The sequence below is a fragment of the Siniperca chuatsi genome, linkage group LG4, assembly GCF_020085105.1.
Source record: "Siniperca chuatsi isolate FFG_IHB_CAS linkage group LG4, ASM2008510v1, whole genome shotgun sequence".
In the NCBI taxonomy this organism is placed as follows: Eukaryota; Metazoa; Chordata; class Actinopteri; order Centrarchiformes; family Sinipercidae; genus Siniperca; species Siniperca chuatsi.
Genome location: NC_058045.1, coordinates 9,749,682 through 9,766,877, shown reverse-complemented (window position 1 = coordinate 9,766,877; position 17,196 = coordinate 9,749,682). Strand labels below are relative to the sequence as shown.

The 17,196-nt window shown below is 39.0% G+C and overlaps 1 protein-coding gene across 2 annotated transcripts; it reads right to left on the bottom strand.

Annotated features, from left to right (window-relative positions):
- Window positions 1-279: 279 nt before the first annotated feature.
- LOC122874550 (disintegrin and metalloproteinase domain-containing protein 10-like) lies at window positions 280-17,098 on the bottom strand. 2 transcript variants are annotated; one of them, XM_044192559.1, is made up of 16 exons: window positions 16,894-17,098; window positions 14,439-14,589; window positions 12,490-12,608; window positions 12,176-12,334; window positions 11,527-11,627; window positions 9,437-9,586; window positions 8,370-8,462; window positions 8,104-8,287; window positions 7,207-7,370; window positions 6,906-7,089; window positions 5,955-6,105; window positions 5,655-5,838; window positions 5,439-5,547; window positions 5,086-5,306; window positions 4,860-4,986; window positions 280-3,213 (listed from the first exon to the last, which is right to left on the bottom strand). In XM_044192559.1, exons 1-16 carry the CDS (start codon window positions 16,958-16,960, stop codon window positions 2,993-2,995), a joined length of 2,385 nt encoding a protein of 794 aa, XP_044048494.1. In that variant the 5' UTR covers window positions 16,961-17,098; the 3' UTR covers window positions 280-2,992. The 2 variants fall into 2 exon arrangements, with proteins under 2 accessions (XP_044048494.1, XP_044048495.1); XM_044192560.1 differs by lacking the exon at window positions 16,894-17,098 and adding an exon at window positions 16,744-16,876.
- Between the last annotated feature and the right edge of the window lie 98 nt (window positions 17,099-17,196).

The following is a 17,196-nucleotide window of genomic DNA, read 5'->3' as shown; positions in this document are numbered from 1 at the left end:
TATCTTTTCTTAGACCCTTCCTGACTGTTAAATGCCTATATCTTTCAAACTCCACAACAAAAGTTTGGAACACAGGCGTTGTTTTGTACATTTTTAAGTTTTAAGGCCAATCTGAAACAATGATGACATCATCAGGGTTATTTTCTCTTCCAGATCCCCAGAGGACATTATACAACTGTTTTCACAGGCAGAGGGGTACTCCTTGTACATTAAACATCTGTATATACAACTAAAACTGCAGCAAAAGAATAGAAAAAGCCAAAGAGAGCACACATTACAGACAGTAAACAGGGGTCTATTTTATTTTGAACGAATCTTTTAATTAATGCATTTCAAGTACTCCAAAAATTACATCTCTTTGCACAATACAATTTGAAATCTTTTTTTTTTTTTAGTAAAAATGTTCAAAGTGAACAAAAATTTCCGATACTGTATAAAACACAGTGAACATTAAAATCAGACAGTAGTATTACTTTTTAATCTTGTGTTCTTTCGGCCTACATCACCTACAACATTTCAACTCAATTTGGACATTTTCAGTGCACGTTTATCTAAAAACTTTTTACCAAGACTACGAAATTAAAAAGAAAGTAAATTTACAGGCATTATTCTTCTGCTCTTCTACCCAAACCATGCCACAGGATAACGAAGACAAAAATTAAAATGTAACGTTTACTCCATCACCCTGAATTGTTTTTACCATTGATGATGGTGGAGAAAAGTATCATAAACAAACTCCATTTCAACTAGCACATATAAGAACATAAATAACTTAGAAGAAAGGAAAGTTTGTCACATATGAACATCTTTGAACAACTTACTCTGGAATTAGAATACAAAAAATGAAACGGATGTATCAAAATGTAGTTTTCATTTTCAAATGAAATGCAAATTTTCGAAGTATTGTACAAGTTTACATGTAAATTCTCTAGGCTTAAGAGACGAGATCCAGCCTAGAAGATGAAATTTAAAAAGACCTCCATTTTGTACAGACATGAGAAGTTATAGCAACCACCGACCTGCCTAATTCATCTGTCGCATGAAATAAACTGTGAGACACATTATTTTTAATGTCCCCTCCAGAGCACATGTGTGATTATTACAACCATAATGACAGTGTTGTGAGATATTAGTTGTGATTAGTATTGCATGCATTTAAAAATAAAAATGCCAGGATAAAATTAAGTCAGAGCACAAAAAAACGTCCCTTGCCAAATATATGATGCAAAATGCCCAAAGTTTTTTTTGTCTGTGGCAAACTTTTCCCCCACTTGCCAAATACTATTGGTGGGTGAAATGTTTGCACGGTAAATAATTCCTGGGATTTTGCACAACATATCTTGACCAGATTATCATATCCTCTCAGTTAATATTATCATGCTATCATTTTCCAAAATGCCCCTCATGCTATGCTGCAGCGAGGGGAGGAAGAAAACACCTGAGATCACAACTCCTTCATTTCTTCCATTTAAAGTGGCTCCAGAAATGTTACAGGTGCTTCCTGTATTTTATAAAACCTGTGCACAAAGATCAGCTGTATAAAGTTTTATGGCACGCTGATGTAAACTCACACTGAGGCCTGCACTCATGAGCTCTTAAGGGGATTCAGTCCATGATGAAATCTGACCAGGACAAACTGCAAGTGCGTTACACTACTCCGTGCACTTGTTTTAAGACATTAATAGCTGTCAAAGTAAATAGTGTTGAGTGACATACAAATATTACAGACCTTGGTCAATTAATAGTCACATTTAATAAATGTGTCTGCATGCCCACATTGAAAAGTTCTTAGATTTGCTATCGGAAGAATAATAGAATGATTTAATCTTCTTTTTTTTGTACATCCACACTGGAGTCATTTTTAAATTTATTTCCACACTCATGTAAACTAACTGTAACATGATACACTCTCACTTCTTAACTAAGCCACAGCATCCTTCACTTGCCCTCCTCTTCATATCTGAACAGGTAGAATCATCATCAGCTTCAGTTAGTGGTTATTTATTCTTCATTATCAAAAACAAAAATCGGTAAAGACAATAAAAAGGTGTACCAAACGAGGAGATCTTCCCTTTCTGTTCCCATGACTGTTTACCTCATCTAGCTTGTTACACAACATGAGCAAAACATGATTTTAGCAAGACAAATTTAAAAAAAAAGATGAAAAAGGGGACCTTGAACAAAGAAGGCCTGAAAAATGGGATATGGTGACCTTCTTGTTCAAAATTCGAAATCTAGCAATCTAATGAAAGTGAAAGAGATCCACCTGATTGGACGACTGCGAAGAGAACTTGATGGCGTCAAATCCTCAACAGCAACGTCCAAGGAACTCATCACAACCATCATTCCTTCAATTATGTGTTAAGAGTCCTGAGAGCACTAACCGAAAAATAAAAGAAAAAAAGTGAAGAATTACACATTTACAGTAGAAGAAATAGTTTGTTTTCACTTATGATACACTAAATATGTACAGTCACATGCAGAAGACTGTCTGCACGAGAGACCGGAGCCTGTGTCTTTTGCCGTTTGACATGTGTAAATCACAAAAGTGCCGCACATCCCCACTGAGTGTCTCTCAATCCAGGCTAGAATGGCGAAAAGAAAAGCACGAAACAATTCACCAGCAGCCACGGGCGTGTCACTCAAGAAGACGTTGCAATAGAACAAAAAACACATCACAGAATGTACTAAAACTACACATGATTCCTTAACTCCTTGGCACTCCTTACAAAAAGAAAAATAAAGGGTGGAAAAAGATGCTAGATCGCACTGCATTGGAAATGGCTGATGGTGGAGTCCACTCCACAAAGAGCCAACCGAGTTGCTAGATAGTGTTTTCTCTTTTTCACGTGTCTGTTTTGTCTGTAGATGGAGGATATGATGATGACTAACAACCATGTCAGGCTTTTCTTTGGATGGAGTGACGCTTTTGTTTCCCACTGTAGGCACAAGGAGGAGCCAAGGCATTGGGGGAGGGGAGGGGTGCAAGGTCTCAGCGTCTCATCTGGCCCATCTGATAGTTCTCTCTAGGCTGACGGTGGTGCCTCTGGGGCTGTGCCTGCCGCTGAGGCTGCCTCTGGGGTTGCCGCTGGCCGCCATGCCCGCCGTGCCCGCCGTGTCCACCGTGTCCGTGCTGGTGGGCATGCGGGTGCTGAGACTGGTGCTGCACCTGGGAGTTAGCTTGCTGCTGTGCTCGCCGCCTCTTCAAAGTGCCTGTTAGGAGAAAGGGAGTTAATTGAGCTTGTTGAAAGACAGACTGCAGACTGGTTTACTCCAAACTAACTTGCACCTAGTGACACTCTGCTACTAGTGTCTACACTGCGATGACAACCGTCTTGTTCATTGCGTGTCACACAGTGAGAGATGAGTCTAATAAAATCCTGGTCGCACTGTACGACTTCAATTTAGAGGCATGTCAGATGATATGATGAAAGCGTGGTGAATCATAGCACTACAACGTGAACAGAAAAAAAAATGAAACAGTTTCAAACAGATACACGGCATCAATTTGCATCATCTTTCTGCAGCGCTCTTAAGCTTTGAAAATGTAGCAAAACTAAGCTATGGCTGTGGCGCTGGCACTTCTATGCATCAAATAACCTCAAAAGAGGAGGAAGAGAAATATTATTCTGCGCTGGGAGTTTGAAGAAAATGTGTTTTTAACAGTAGTGTTAAGCTATCATGTATTCTGCATCACATATCATATTCCATATGGTTGGTTTGTAAACGTAAGTCATAGCGGCAGTCACATTGTGGTCCTAAATTTCTGACACTGAAAGAATTTTGATGCAGCCTTTTTTTGGTTGCTGAAGCTCTTAATTGGCTGGTAGACTTGCCTCACAGTGTGAGCCAGGACTACTTTTTTTGTTTGATGAGCAAAGATTTCAACAGGTTGCTCTCACACTTGTCATCTTTCCTCTGGGACAGCCCAAAATCACACAGAGCATAGGGACCTTAACCAGTAAGGCAATAAAGAAGATGTTACTGAACTCCCAAACTCCTGAGACTCAAGGTCTGTTCATTTAATGGCATTCATACCAAACTAAAGAATTTGAGTTGCAATATGAAAATATCCAGTAAGAGAAAATAAAATAACTAAATACAAAAAAAAGAAAAAAATCAATCATGTGACATTGTTCACATTCATAGGCATTGGTGTATAGCTATAGGGTTAACAAAGCACACAGTGAGGCGATAAGAGACACTTCATTTTGGTCGCAAAACTGCCTTCCAGCCTGTGCAAAGATTTAAAAGATTAAGTTCAATGCTGTGAGTTAAAGCCTATAACTGCTTTCAGGAAAGAGTTTCACAAACACTGTGACTGTGGTAATCCTTACTAAAGATCGCTTGTAATTGAAAATGTAAGGATTTGAGCTTATTCCACTGCAAGTATCATCATATTTATTAAGAATTTGATCATAAACATATTAAGGCAAAACACCAGCTACTATCATTTCAGTATCTGGTGTAAGACCTGGTTAATATAACTAGAATCCTGCCTAATGTTTCTATTTATTGAGACATGTAAACATCTTAAACATATCTTTTGTATTTTTTTTTTTCTTTTTTCAAACAATGCATGTGGCTTAATAGATGCAACAACAAAGACATTTTATTTTCAAGGGATGGACACAATATCACAAACACCTTCGAAACAACAACCCTGCAACTACAAACAAACAACATATTTCAGTGCTGTGGAGTGGCAGGCGGTACATCAATTATAAAGAAATCCATGTAAACAGGTTAACTGTTCACACACAACTTCAAACACATGGTTTGTATTTCTACATAAATATATATAAAAGTTAAATTAATCAATGGTATGAATAACTTTCTTTGTAAATCTGTGGACTCACCTGGAAGTGGTTTGGGAGGGGGAAGTTTGGGGTTACTGCTTGGTGTGTGCACACTACAGATCTTAATGAAGCCAGCCATGAGCATGATGAGGGCAATACCCATCAATAACACTGCCCACCAATGGGCCTAGAGAAGAGAATGAAGCACAAATCACGTACAATCAATACAAAAACACCTCATAATAATAACTAATCATCCAATCAGAATCAAGAAGCTGATACATACCACAATCCACTCTGCAATGTTCTCATAGAGCTCTGGGTTGAAGATGGCCTTCTTCAGCCTGGCCAGCGGTCCGTCTGCATCCACCAGACGGCACTTCATGAACACGTCGCAGTAGCCCTTGAAGTCGTTGCAAGGCGAGCCGGCTGGCAGCGTGGTCACTTTCTTATTGAAGAAACGAGCCAGACGCTCTGATCCTGTGCTGCTGCACGTGTTGGGATTCACTGTGGAGATGAATCACAGACAGTCAACACAATTCAAATGAAAAAGACAAGATCTCAAGCAGATTTAATAAAAATATTTTATTTAAAAAAACCTTAGTTATCAAGGTGTGGAAAAAATGGTAAATGACTCACTCTTCTCCATGCAGCACACGTGGCATAGCTCAGTTTCATCCTTGCCATCCTGGCTGGCACAGGTGCATGCCTCAAGCCCATACTTCTCACAGATGGAGCCAGAGCAGCCCTGTGGGGGAGGAGCGTGAGGACAGGCGAGATCAGACACTGACTGGTATGAATATAAAGTTACTATAACAACCAGTTCTTCCAGGTGTTAAGTCTTCAGCCACTTACCCCGTTGAGGCAGACTTGAGTCTCTCCATGGCAGGCGGTGAAGTTGGCCTTGGGCTCAGATGTGGGGCACTGGGCACTGACTCCGTTACACATGCCCTGGTGAGCGCACTCTGACTCCTCTCTGCACTTCTCATTACGACCCTTGTAAGAGCACTCAGCAGTACAACAAGGACCCTGGCTGGGACTGGTGAGGAAAGAAGTGTTTGGTCATGAATTATCACAAATGAGCTGGAAGAGCTTCCTTATGAAACATCAAAATGGTCAGGCAAACAAAAATGTAAAAACAGCATCCACATCTACCTGCAGACTTTGTTGGGTTTTAATTTGCACTTCTTGTTGTCAGCCTGGTTGGCGTCATAGCAGCACTGGTCCCTGCACTGATCACTGTAGCCGCAGTCACACTCCTCTCCTGGCTCCACCAGGCCATTACCACAGATGGGCTGGCCAGACTCTGTTTGGGGAAGGAAAAATAAACATTGAGTCTGGTCCCCAAAAACTGGAACATGTTGTTTCATACTTTGACTTCTCATACACTTTTAGCCCTCAGTACAAGAAGTCAGACATTTACTATGAAAACTGTCATTACAAAACCAAACCAAACAAATATTGTTCTGAAGAGAATGAGTTGCTGCAATCAACAGGGAAACAAAATCAGTGTTCTCAAAGAGACAGACGAGAGAGCCCAATGCAACATTAAACTCAAACAGACACTCCTCGTCAGTTTGTTTGAGGAAAGGCAAAAATGTAAAGCGGTAGGGTGGACCAAGACAGTTTTTGGAAGCCTAAACAAATATGTAATATTTTCCCAGTCATATCAGCTAAGACGGATATGCGTGAGACTTCGAACAACAGCATGTGCAAAAGAGATTTTTAGGCATGCCAATCATATGGTTAAGTAACTGAGTGACTTTAAAAATTGTTTTTGTTATGCCACTGATTTGACATTTGTATTAAGTTTGACACTTGCAAAAAGAAAAAGATCACAAAGCAAAATTCCACGATATGCCAAATACTGTCAGTAAAAATAACACTGGACTAATGCCAAAATTGCTTTTCAAAACTAATCCCAGCCAAAATGTTGGTGCATCTCCAGTTCGAACTCCAACTCGAATTAATTCACTAATTAGGGCAATAGGGTTAAAAATCTCCCACACTCTTCACGACAGGGAAAGCAGAATAAAAATAATGTGGTTTAAATTTACAAAACTTCAAGTTGGACAGATAAATGAAGTTAAAAACAGTGAAACATACCGACAAAACAGTTGCTTCTCTTTTTCTCCAGCACCTGGCTGATGTTGCGCACGCTACAGATTGAGAACTTATTGTTGTTGAGCTTGTCTCCTGATGTAGCTCTTGCATACATGATATAATTGCCCTTCTCCTTCTTGTCTTGGCTCTTGGATTCTCCTGGGGTGCACTCAGATCCAGAGTCGTGCTGAGAGCGAGAAAGAAAAAATAAAACAATCACAGGTTAAAAGAAGAAGGGACAAAGTATACGAGCCTAATAAATTCATTCTCACCGTGCATAAATGTGGCACGTTAAGTCACTCACCGGGGAGCCAAAGTTGTGTCCTACTTCATGTGCAAAAGTGATATGAGAGACTTTTGGAGGTACATGGGAGGCATAGTTCTGTACAGTGATTATACCAGTGTTGAGAGACTTCTTTTTGCCGTCTGAGTATAGCTTGCTTTTTTCACAGATGCCCCCGGAGCTCCCTGAGAATGAAAAACACGAGTTGGAACAAACCTTCTTCCAAACCACAGCTACAAAAAATGAAGGATTTTGCTCATTAAAAAGGGAGAGTCTGATTAATGTCATGACAATGTTTCAATTAATGTCCACATGACATAATGCCTTACTTCAAAACATAATGAGGCTGACAGATCAATGTGTTTACAGTACATGTTAAATAAAAATTTTGTTTGTCATCGCCAGGAAGAAGACACATAACCTCCCACAGTAAATCAAAGATTTCAACAGTGCAATATTTTCCATTAAATTAAGAATGTAGCACAGAACACATCTAAGTTGCTATTTCACTTTACCACATCAGTAACAGAGTGCAACCAAACCTTTGGGAATCATCACATCTGCATATTGTCTGAGTTGATATTTGAAGCTGCAGTTGGTTCTCATAACAGTCTGAATCAATCAGTATTTGCAATCCGAAATACCACTGACACTTTTTCTTGTTGTAGCTGCAATGTACAATGCAGATAAGTACAATTAACTTATACTGTAAATTACGGATACTTTCCTTGAATAATCTCATATTCAACCAAGATTGGGTGTCCCTAATGTTAATGTGCCTACAACCCAGTACAAATAATATGATGTGTTGTATAATGATTTAAAAATGTTATGGATGTATTAATATCTTGCTTTAAAAATTGGATAGATTTTTTGCAGTTGCTGATCACACATGACACACCGACTGTCTTTCAGTACCTGAAGGGGCTCCCACCCAGGCCAAACCCAACACCCCGTCATCAAAGTCTCTGTCGGTGAAAACATAAGCCAAGCAGTAGTCGTCATGGTTCTGCTCCGAGTTCAGCTCCAGGAACTTCTCCACCCCGATGTTGGCAAAGCGGAACGGGTTGGACCTGTCCCTCTCATCATTAGTGGTGTTTATCTACACAAGAGGATGATGATGAGTTCAGAGGGAAGAAGTGACCAAATCTAAAATGTAAACATAAAATAAACACAAGACTTACTCTGATTCTTTTCACCATGAAGCTGATGTTGCGAATGCCCATGAAGTCTGTGCCCTGATAGATGGCATCGATGGCCTTGACATGACTGGAGATCTGAAAGAGTAAGACATAACAAAAAAGCTTCAACCACGAGTGTCTAGGCACAATTTTAACTGCCTGTTGGCTCTCACTGCCAGATTCAATCCATACTGTGTGTAACCATAATGTACAAAACACTGACAGTATACATGTAAAGAGGTAAATATCGGTCTCATTTTTCTGCATAGTACAGAGTACGTTGTCAGATTGTTCGAAACAACTGTGATTTTGTTAGTGTCTCTGTATGGTGTGCACAGTCAGTGGGTTACCTAATGTTCAACTAGTTAATAATACAGCATCGAAAAGTAGACAGGTTTACTTGTTTCATATTGTATTTGAGGAGTAATAATGTCACTTTTTTGTAGAAATTTAAAGGAATAGTTCGACATGAGAAATATGCTTATGTGCTTTCTTGCTGATGTCTGTATAGTAAATGCCTGCAGGCAGTTAGCTTAGCTTAGCATAAAGACTGGAAACATGGGGAAACAGCTAGCCTGGCTCTGTCCAAAGGTTACAAAATATGCCTACCAGCACCTCTAAAGCTCACTAATGAACATGTTATATCGTGTTGACAGTGTGGTATCGATCTTCTCATCTAACTCTCTGCAAAAAAGAAAAAAAAGTCTATTTCATGGACACTGTCTATTTGTTGCCATTTGTTGTGTACTTCCAGGCTCTGAGTTTTAAATTCCAAACAGGAAACCAGACATTACTCCGTACAACCCTAATTTAGAGGGTTTTGTTTTTTTTTGTTTTTTGTTCTATGCTCTAGTCTCTGCTCTGTTGTAAGTGTTATGACTCACCCCTTGCACTAAATAAGAAGTGTAATTATTCCAATACTAATTAGCCTTTATACTCTTTAATGTTACTGTTGGTTAAAAATGTGCCTCTCCACCAACATCAGACACAAACCCGACAGACTGTGTAAATCGAATTCTAACAGCACCACAGTAGCATGTGTCAAGTGAGTGACAGTGATTGCGTATTACCTGAGCAATGACGGCCTCTCTGGTCTTGTAGTACTTGTAGAAGAGGTGGTCAGTCTGAATGAAAAGCTGGCAGGTGTTTTTCTCAGCCTGGGCCATCCTCTTCTTCCTCAGCAACACAGGGTCATTAGAGCCCGCCTCAGTGTGGAGCTCCTGGTGTGAGCAGCACAGGAGATGGAGAGTAGGAAATAGACAGTTAAATAAAACATATATAAAGCATTTTCAACCAAACAGTGACTAAATAAATAATGTCCGGTATTTTTAGGCTGTGGTTTTTCAGCTGCAGTATGTTCATGAACTGCAACTCTGCTGAGGAACATGTACTGTATATGTCACATATATTAGGGAAAAGGAAGAAATAATAGGAACAAAGGTTCACATGGTACAAATTCAACAAGGACATGTCATTTCTGGCTACCATCTTTGTTTGTGTTAGAAAAAATAGGCACAACTTGAGAAAAAAAAAATCTTTTGTATCAGGGTTAACTATGTTTGACTAGTCAACAATGCAGAATTCAAGTTTACTTGTTTAATATTGTGTGTTGAGGAGTAGTAATGTCACTTTTTTCATAGAGTTTTAACATACAATATTTCCATGGGAATAATACTTTCATGGACATTTGCTATTTGAGAGTAGCTGCTACCTTAGTGGCAGCTAATGGGGATCCAAATAATGAATAAAGAATATTTGCTGCTATTTGTTGTATATTTCCAGGCTTTGCATTTAAAAGAGTAACTTAACAGCCCCTGAACATCTTTTTTTCCCCTGACCCCCAGTGGTTTAACTTCTTAAGTGTTAGTCTATATGACCCTAAGTCATTAAACTGGACATTGATCATTAACATCTCTGCAAAACTTGACATAATTGTGCAATATTCTGTGTTAATACTCCAGTGCAATATATTCTGTTTCAGTTTAAAATTCCCTATTTATTGATATTTATTCATACTTCTATTACTGCTGTGCAATATCCTCCAACTCATTATAATCTTAATAAGCTACACTTAACTTGACAGTTCATGCACTATTACTTTATACCGTATTATTATCATCAACCGGTAAACCCACTTTGTACTTCACACTTAATTTTATACTTATACCCACTTGGTACTTAATTTATTATCTGACCTGTATGATAGTGTATTATATTTTTTGCTTAGTACTTCTATTCCTGTGTGCACTGACGTGATGGTGAGCTGCTGTAACAAAAGAGTTTCCCCTCGGGGATCAATAAAGTATTTCTGATTCTGATTACTTTGCTGCAATGATGTACAGGTGTTAGGGTTGCAGCAGTATGAAAATCGACATATCATACCATGTACATTTCCTTATCAATGGTACTGAATTCTACCGCATTAGTGTTATTAAAAAATATATATTTCAAGTTTATACCACGTTTTGTTTTTATTTTGTTAAATTAAAATAAAGCGTTTGTTCAACCAAAGAAACCCTTCTGTTTTCATTCTTTTAAGGGTCATTGTAACTGATGATGATGATAATAATAATAATAATAATAATAATAATAATAATAATAATAATAATAATAATAATAACAACAACAACAACAATTGTCCTTTTTAGTCGTATTTTATATTATATTTTATTTTTTTAATCGTAATTATCGTACTGTGAAAATCTCGTTGCAAACCTAACAGGTGTACTTCAAGACCCAGTGGCATCACGGTTGGGTGTGGACACCCAGCGTCACAGGTGAAACAGGCCTGAAACCTTCAACCAGCAAGGGTAGCAAAACACTTCTTTCTAGCCTGGTGTTAAGTTACTCTTTAAATTTCAAACAGGAAACCAGGCATTGCTGCATACAACCCTAATTTAAAATGAAGTATACAACTTTCAGCAAAGAACAACTTTTTTCCTGCCATTGAGATGAGCTACTAATTAATTGTGTAGACATCCATGAATTGAGCTGAAAGAGGCTATTCTCACAAGTTAATATAACTTCTAACTGCATACAGAGACTTAAAAAAGGCATCCATCTGACCCTGACTAAGTAGGAAAAATGTTAATTACTATCCCTTTAATTAGATACTGTAAGGGTTTACTATAGTGTTACTATGGTGTGCGGTGAAGTTCACCTTGGGTGGCTTCTCTACGGCAGAGGCTTGGTACCTCTTCATCCTTTCAAACACTGAGCTATCAGCACAGCCTCCCTCTGGGCCGTACTTGTGCGGATAGTCTGAGTGAGATAGGCAGACACAACACTGTTAGGATTATGGGAGACAATGTTAGCTACTTAACCCCCTGAGTCACTCTATTTCTGGCACTATTCATGATCAGCTAATGGATGTACTTACACACCACTTGAGCCTAGCTTTGCTATGTGAGCTGTTACTTTCCTGTCGTTCTCATTAGCGATTCCTCTCACATTTCTGTTTAATTTGCCCCTCAGCCACATACTATATGTACACAGATGATTTCAAATTAGGGGGTGCCAGTGTAGTGAAGTAAGCTTGATGTTCACTATAAGTACCAACATCGTAAAGACTGCTAAAATGAGCCAGTAGCCTGAGAGAAAGATCATGTTACTCAGCTAATGAGCACCCTGGGTATCTCTCCTCCCTGGAGGGCGATCGCACCAGTCTGCTTCCATCAGCTCAGCTGCCCTAACCTTGCACTTTCCCGATCATACATTTACATATGCATGCATCCAATTACACATACACGATGATTATAAGAAAACGGCCGGTCAAAGTATTTGCGTAGCTGAAGTTGCTGGGGACTCACGTATGTCGTCTTCGTGATAGATGACTGAGTGGAAGTGCACGTCTTTGGCCCCCAGGTATCTCTCAGCAGGCTCCACGTAGTAGGTGCCGTGGTAGCTCTGAATGAAGCCTTCAAACTTACCATCCACAATGGAGCCATGAGTCAGTGTACCTTTCTCACCTGGGAATCCAAATTACAGAGGTACAGCAGGTATCAGAGGATTCACACAAGATCAGGTATTCATGTTTCAGAAAAACATAAAACAACTGTCTTGGGCCGCATTACTGCAGTGATACATTAAAACAAGTATATTCAAATGAGAGTGAGAGTCTTACCGTAGATTTCTCCAGTGTAGATATGAGAGGTATCAAATGGAATCTCTTCTCCTGAAACTTCCACCTTCAAATCTTGGGCAAACAAGGTGGTATCCCTCTTCATACGTAAATTAAAATGCCTGAAAACAAAGAAATTAAACTATAGACAATAGAAAAACAAAAGACAATTGAATATGATGACACAGGTTACAACATGGGACAACAGTGTTCGCTATATTGTGAGAAGTTTGTCTCTGTGATGTCCCAAAACTCTCTGCTGGATTTGGGAGTGGATCTGAATTTGGCCTCACTTTGGGAGGTAAGCAATATTCACCCAGCCTTTGAGAAAAAGGAAAATGCAAATGAAAGGAGAAAAAAGGGTGAAAGGAAGGGCATGAATTGGCAGAGAGAAAACATCTAAGCTGTTTTCTCTTGCAGAAGGAGAACTGCAGTCTCTTACAAGAGAGGGAATAGCAAATTAGGACATCTTGAAACAATGCTGTTTTTTTTTTTAAATCATCAACATATGGCAGAGAAACCAAGATGTTACAGTAAACCTTGGGTTTCATGTAACACCTACACAGTGCTCTTAATTGTATGCTCGTATTGTGTATAAGTTACGGTTATGTAGGCTAGGCACAGCAGTTAAATTAACTGCAAGAAATGCAGTAAAATTTAGAGAATCAGAAAAATATGGTCAAATTTGACATGATGGCACACTAATCTGGCCCTGTATGTGTACAGAACCTATTGAACCACAGTTGTTTTCTGTTATGACTTAATCTCAGGGGACAAATGTAAGCCGTTCATACACAAAACCAGCAAGTGGAAGGCGGATGGGGTGCTGCAAATTAAATGTAAGAATTTGAATTGTGTCTCTAGCTTTTTCATGAATTCAAATGAAAAGAAACGGACACATTCCTGCTTTTCAAAGAAACAGACATCTTCCTTCCGTGTGTTTGTGTTTGCACAGCTCTTATCGTCCACTTCCCTATTAAGGAGCATCAGAGTCTGGGAACAGCAGGCCTGCTACAGACAGGACGATAAACAGTCTTTGCCAAGCTCCCAGCCAGATGGTCTTGACTTTGTCATGGAGAGCGTATCTATCAAACAACACCACCTCTTCAAAATGCTGGATGAACCATGACAAGGACTATACGTATCCATCCAACCATCTTCTATACCTTGAGGGGGTTCCCACCCAGATATCAAGTGAACAGAAACACCCTGGAAACAGCTGATCCATCACAGGGCTGACTAACATACACACAAACACATAAACGGTTTCTACTTCACCTGACGTGCTAGTATTTAGACTGTGGCAGGAAATCAAAACAAACCTACACTAGGGCTGCAACTACCAGTCATTTTTATTATCCATTAATCTGACGATTAATTTACAATTATCTTAAGTCCAAATTCATGTATTCAAATAGCTTGTTTTGGCCAACCAAATGTCCCAAGCCCAAAAATGATCAGTTTACTATCACATAAGACAAAGAAACGCAGAAAATCCTCACAACTGAGAAGCTGTAACTAGGAAATGTCTGATATTTTTTTTTGAAAAATAGCTTGAACAATTAATCCATTATCAAAATACTTGCTAGTTAATTTCCTGTCAATCAATCGATTGAGCGTTTTAGCTCTAATGGAGACCATAGAAACTATACAGAAAGAACCATGGCTGAGATTTAAAATCTGTCCTCACCACGCAGCCAATGTGATGCCCCTGACCAGGTCTTTGATTTCATAAAACAGGATTAAATGTAAACCACTTTCAATCACACTGCAAATCTGTGCTACAGCTGACCTCCACCTTTAATCATAAACAATGTAGGCATATGGGATGACCTTTGAAAACGTATAAAACAGACAAAGACAAAGAGATAAATGAGAAGACAAAAAAAAAAAATAGACAGAGATCCAAACAGAATTTCCCTTCAGGTTAATATCTGGAAAAACTGACAAACCTTCCATGGGCATGAAAGTCTAAATGAAGGAACTTGTCTTCATGAGAGAGCGCCCTCTTGGCCCTCTCATGCTTGCTGTGCACAAGCTCTGTTTCGTAGGACAGGCCTTCATAGTGACGGATGTACTTGTTCAGGGGATTTCTATAGTGGCCTGTGTGAAAAGAACAGAGGAACTGCTGTTATCAGCAAAAACAAAGAAAATACAAGCCTTATGAAACTTAATGAAATGCATATCCTTAGAGAATCACAGTAAATATCAACACAGCCATCCCAGGTGTATGGATACAATCTTTTTGTCATTCATTCTAGGTTTTATATGTATGTACTGTACAGAACTGGACCAAAAATAACATGTGTATATAGACGTGGCCGAGAGCTCATTATACAGAAATTAAATTAAAGAAGATTATAAAAAGGTAACATAAGAATATACATATAAAAGACTAAATGTACACTACCAAATGTTGGGAGAAAAATACTAACATCCAAGTCCATATACAAATGTAACTGCCTTGGTACCATAGTGTGTTTGTCACACGACTATTCTTAGCAGATAAACTGACATGCTTGTATGTTTGGCAATAGTCATAAATTTCAAGCATTAGATATTCTAATTTAAGTCTTCGAGGTGACATTAGACTATAACAGCTACATTTGAGAGTAAATAACTGAGGCATGGTACATGTTAGGATAATTTAGGTGCCCAAAAAATGGTTGATCAGGCAGACATTTGACAGGCAGGATTAAAATGATGGAGACTGACAGCAAACCAGTATGGTCTGTGTTTTAAAATTCAGCAACTAAATCTATTTAAATCAAATGGATGCCTGTTTTGGAGCTGTGCTCAACAATAGCCCCCAGCGTCACAGCACTATTATTTCGCCACCAGAAGAGTGGGTGGTGGGCTCGAAGGAAAAAGATTCTCAAGCATCTCCACCCATTTCACCAACTGCTTCACACTCAAAAGCAGTCTGGCAATCTCCATTTTAAGAAAACATAGTGATCTTGTTTAAGCCCTTGCGAATGTTACTTTGTTTTCAGTGTTTAGACAGTACACTGTGCATACTCTTTAAGATCAGATATTTGCCCCACAACATATAAACCAAAAAAACGTATTTTCAGTAAATACAGTATATGTAATTAGTACTGTGTGACAGGTAATTATGCCTGACTAGTGAGCCATAAATTACAGGATTCAGTGTAACTATGTAACAAAGATGGGTAAGTAGACCAGGCTTCAGCTAGTACTCTCTTCATGTGCAGTATGAAATATTTAAGTGCTAACATTAAATTTTTCATTGAGGTGACTGTGAGAAGTGAAGGCCATGACTATTCTGAAATATCTTAATTTCTCAAGGCATACAACAAACATAATAAACATTGAGCAAACACAAAGATTTCTCATTCCTGCATTTCTGTGATCACACAAAACCATCAGAATTATCCAAAAGCCTACACAAAACAACATAAGATTGATAAAATTGCGTGGTGAAGCGCAGTCACATACATCTTGTGATGCTAATTTTACCACGCGGCTCCATTAACTTGTGTGAAAAAGTTGGGATTGCTACTTTTGACAGTTTGACAAGGGATCCATCTTGAGATTAAAATATTACGATTGCCAAAAACGTAAATATGGACCCTACAACTGACTGAGACTTGTATAGAAGTAAATTTGCCTCATATGTAGCTAATTTAATTTTACTGGTAAGCTATAAGATTAAAAAAAACACAGTAGAGGCATATAGCAGGTGTATGATGCCATAGCAACATCACAAGTAAATACAGCATACAGAGGGGCAATTTCGTTCCCCAAATAACGTTCAATATATATATATATATTTTTTAAATCACACATTATTTTCATGATATTGAATCCAGAGTTATTAAATTAGAGAACAACGAGAATAGCATAAAACACAGCACTGACCAGTGACAACAGTCAACAAAATCATGCCAGCAAACATTTAAACTTGTGTCATATAAATTGTAAACGCCGACACGGTGCAGGTAACATCATGTCAGTGGCTAAATGTATTATTTTTGACAGAAATCCGTAACGTTAGCGGTTAAAGTGTTAGCTAGCAAAAAGCTAGCGGTCCGTTAACCCAGTCGGCATCCCCTTCTTCGCTTAACAATGGCTGTCGGCGCTATTCGCACGATAACAACAAAACCGACCCAAGCCTGACAATAAAAACTGTGACAACACACAGAAATAACTCAGCAATATCAGTTTATTTCAATAAACTGCACGAATCCAAGTAAGCTTTTACGATATTTACAATTTGTTAGCTTTAAGTAATACCGCAAAAAGGGTGCAGTCCTCTTCATAACAAGCAGGCCCTGCTGATCCCTTCTGTTAGCTTACGGGCTATCAGCCGTTCTGCTCCTCTCAGCCGCTGCTTCATGGATGCAACACAACTTGTAAGGTTTTCTCTGAAAATGCCTCACTCACCTTGGGTGTAGTTTAGTAAGTACACGAAGAGGAAAACTTTAAGAACAAGCATATCTGACAAATCCATTGTTAGAGCATTGATGCCGTTTTCACTTTATTGTCCTACTTAGATAGGCGCAGACGCCCTGTGTGTTTATTGCAGCTTCCTCTCATCGCCCCCTCTCACTCCAGCGCCGTGACGTCAGACGCAGGGCAGCTGGGCATCCCTTCCCCCAAATACATCCATGATCCAGGCCTGCATACATTACTATACGCCCAGGAACAGCACTAACTATGCTTGGGTGTAATGTAATGTATGCAATG

Bases quoted from the DNA above. Each gene is read 5' to 3' on its own strand.
- LOC122874550 (XM_044192559.1), bottom strand. From the start codon at position 16,960: ATGGATTTGTCAGATATGCTTGTTCTTAAAGTTTTCCTCTTCGTGTAC. The intron at 12,335-12,489 runs GTAAGACTCTCA...TTGGATTCCCAG, and splicing joins CTACACTGGAGAAATCTACG to GTGAGAAAGGTACACTGACT. The intron at 3,214-4,859 runs GTGAGTCCACAG...TTCTCCTAACAG, and splicing joins CCCTCCCAAACCACTTCCAG to GCACTTTGAAGAGGCGGCGA.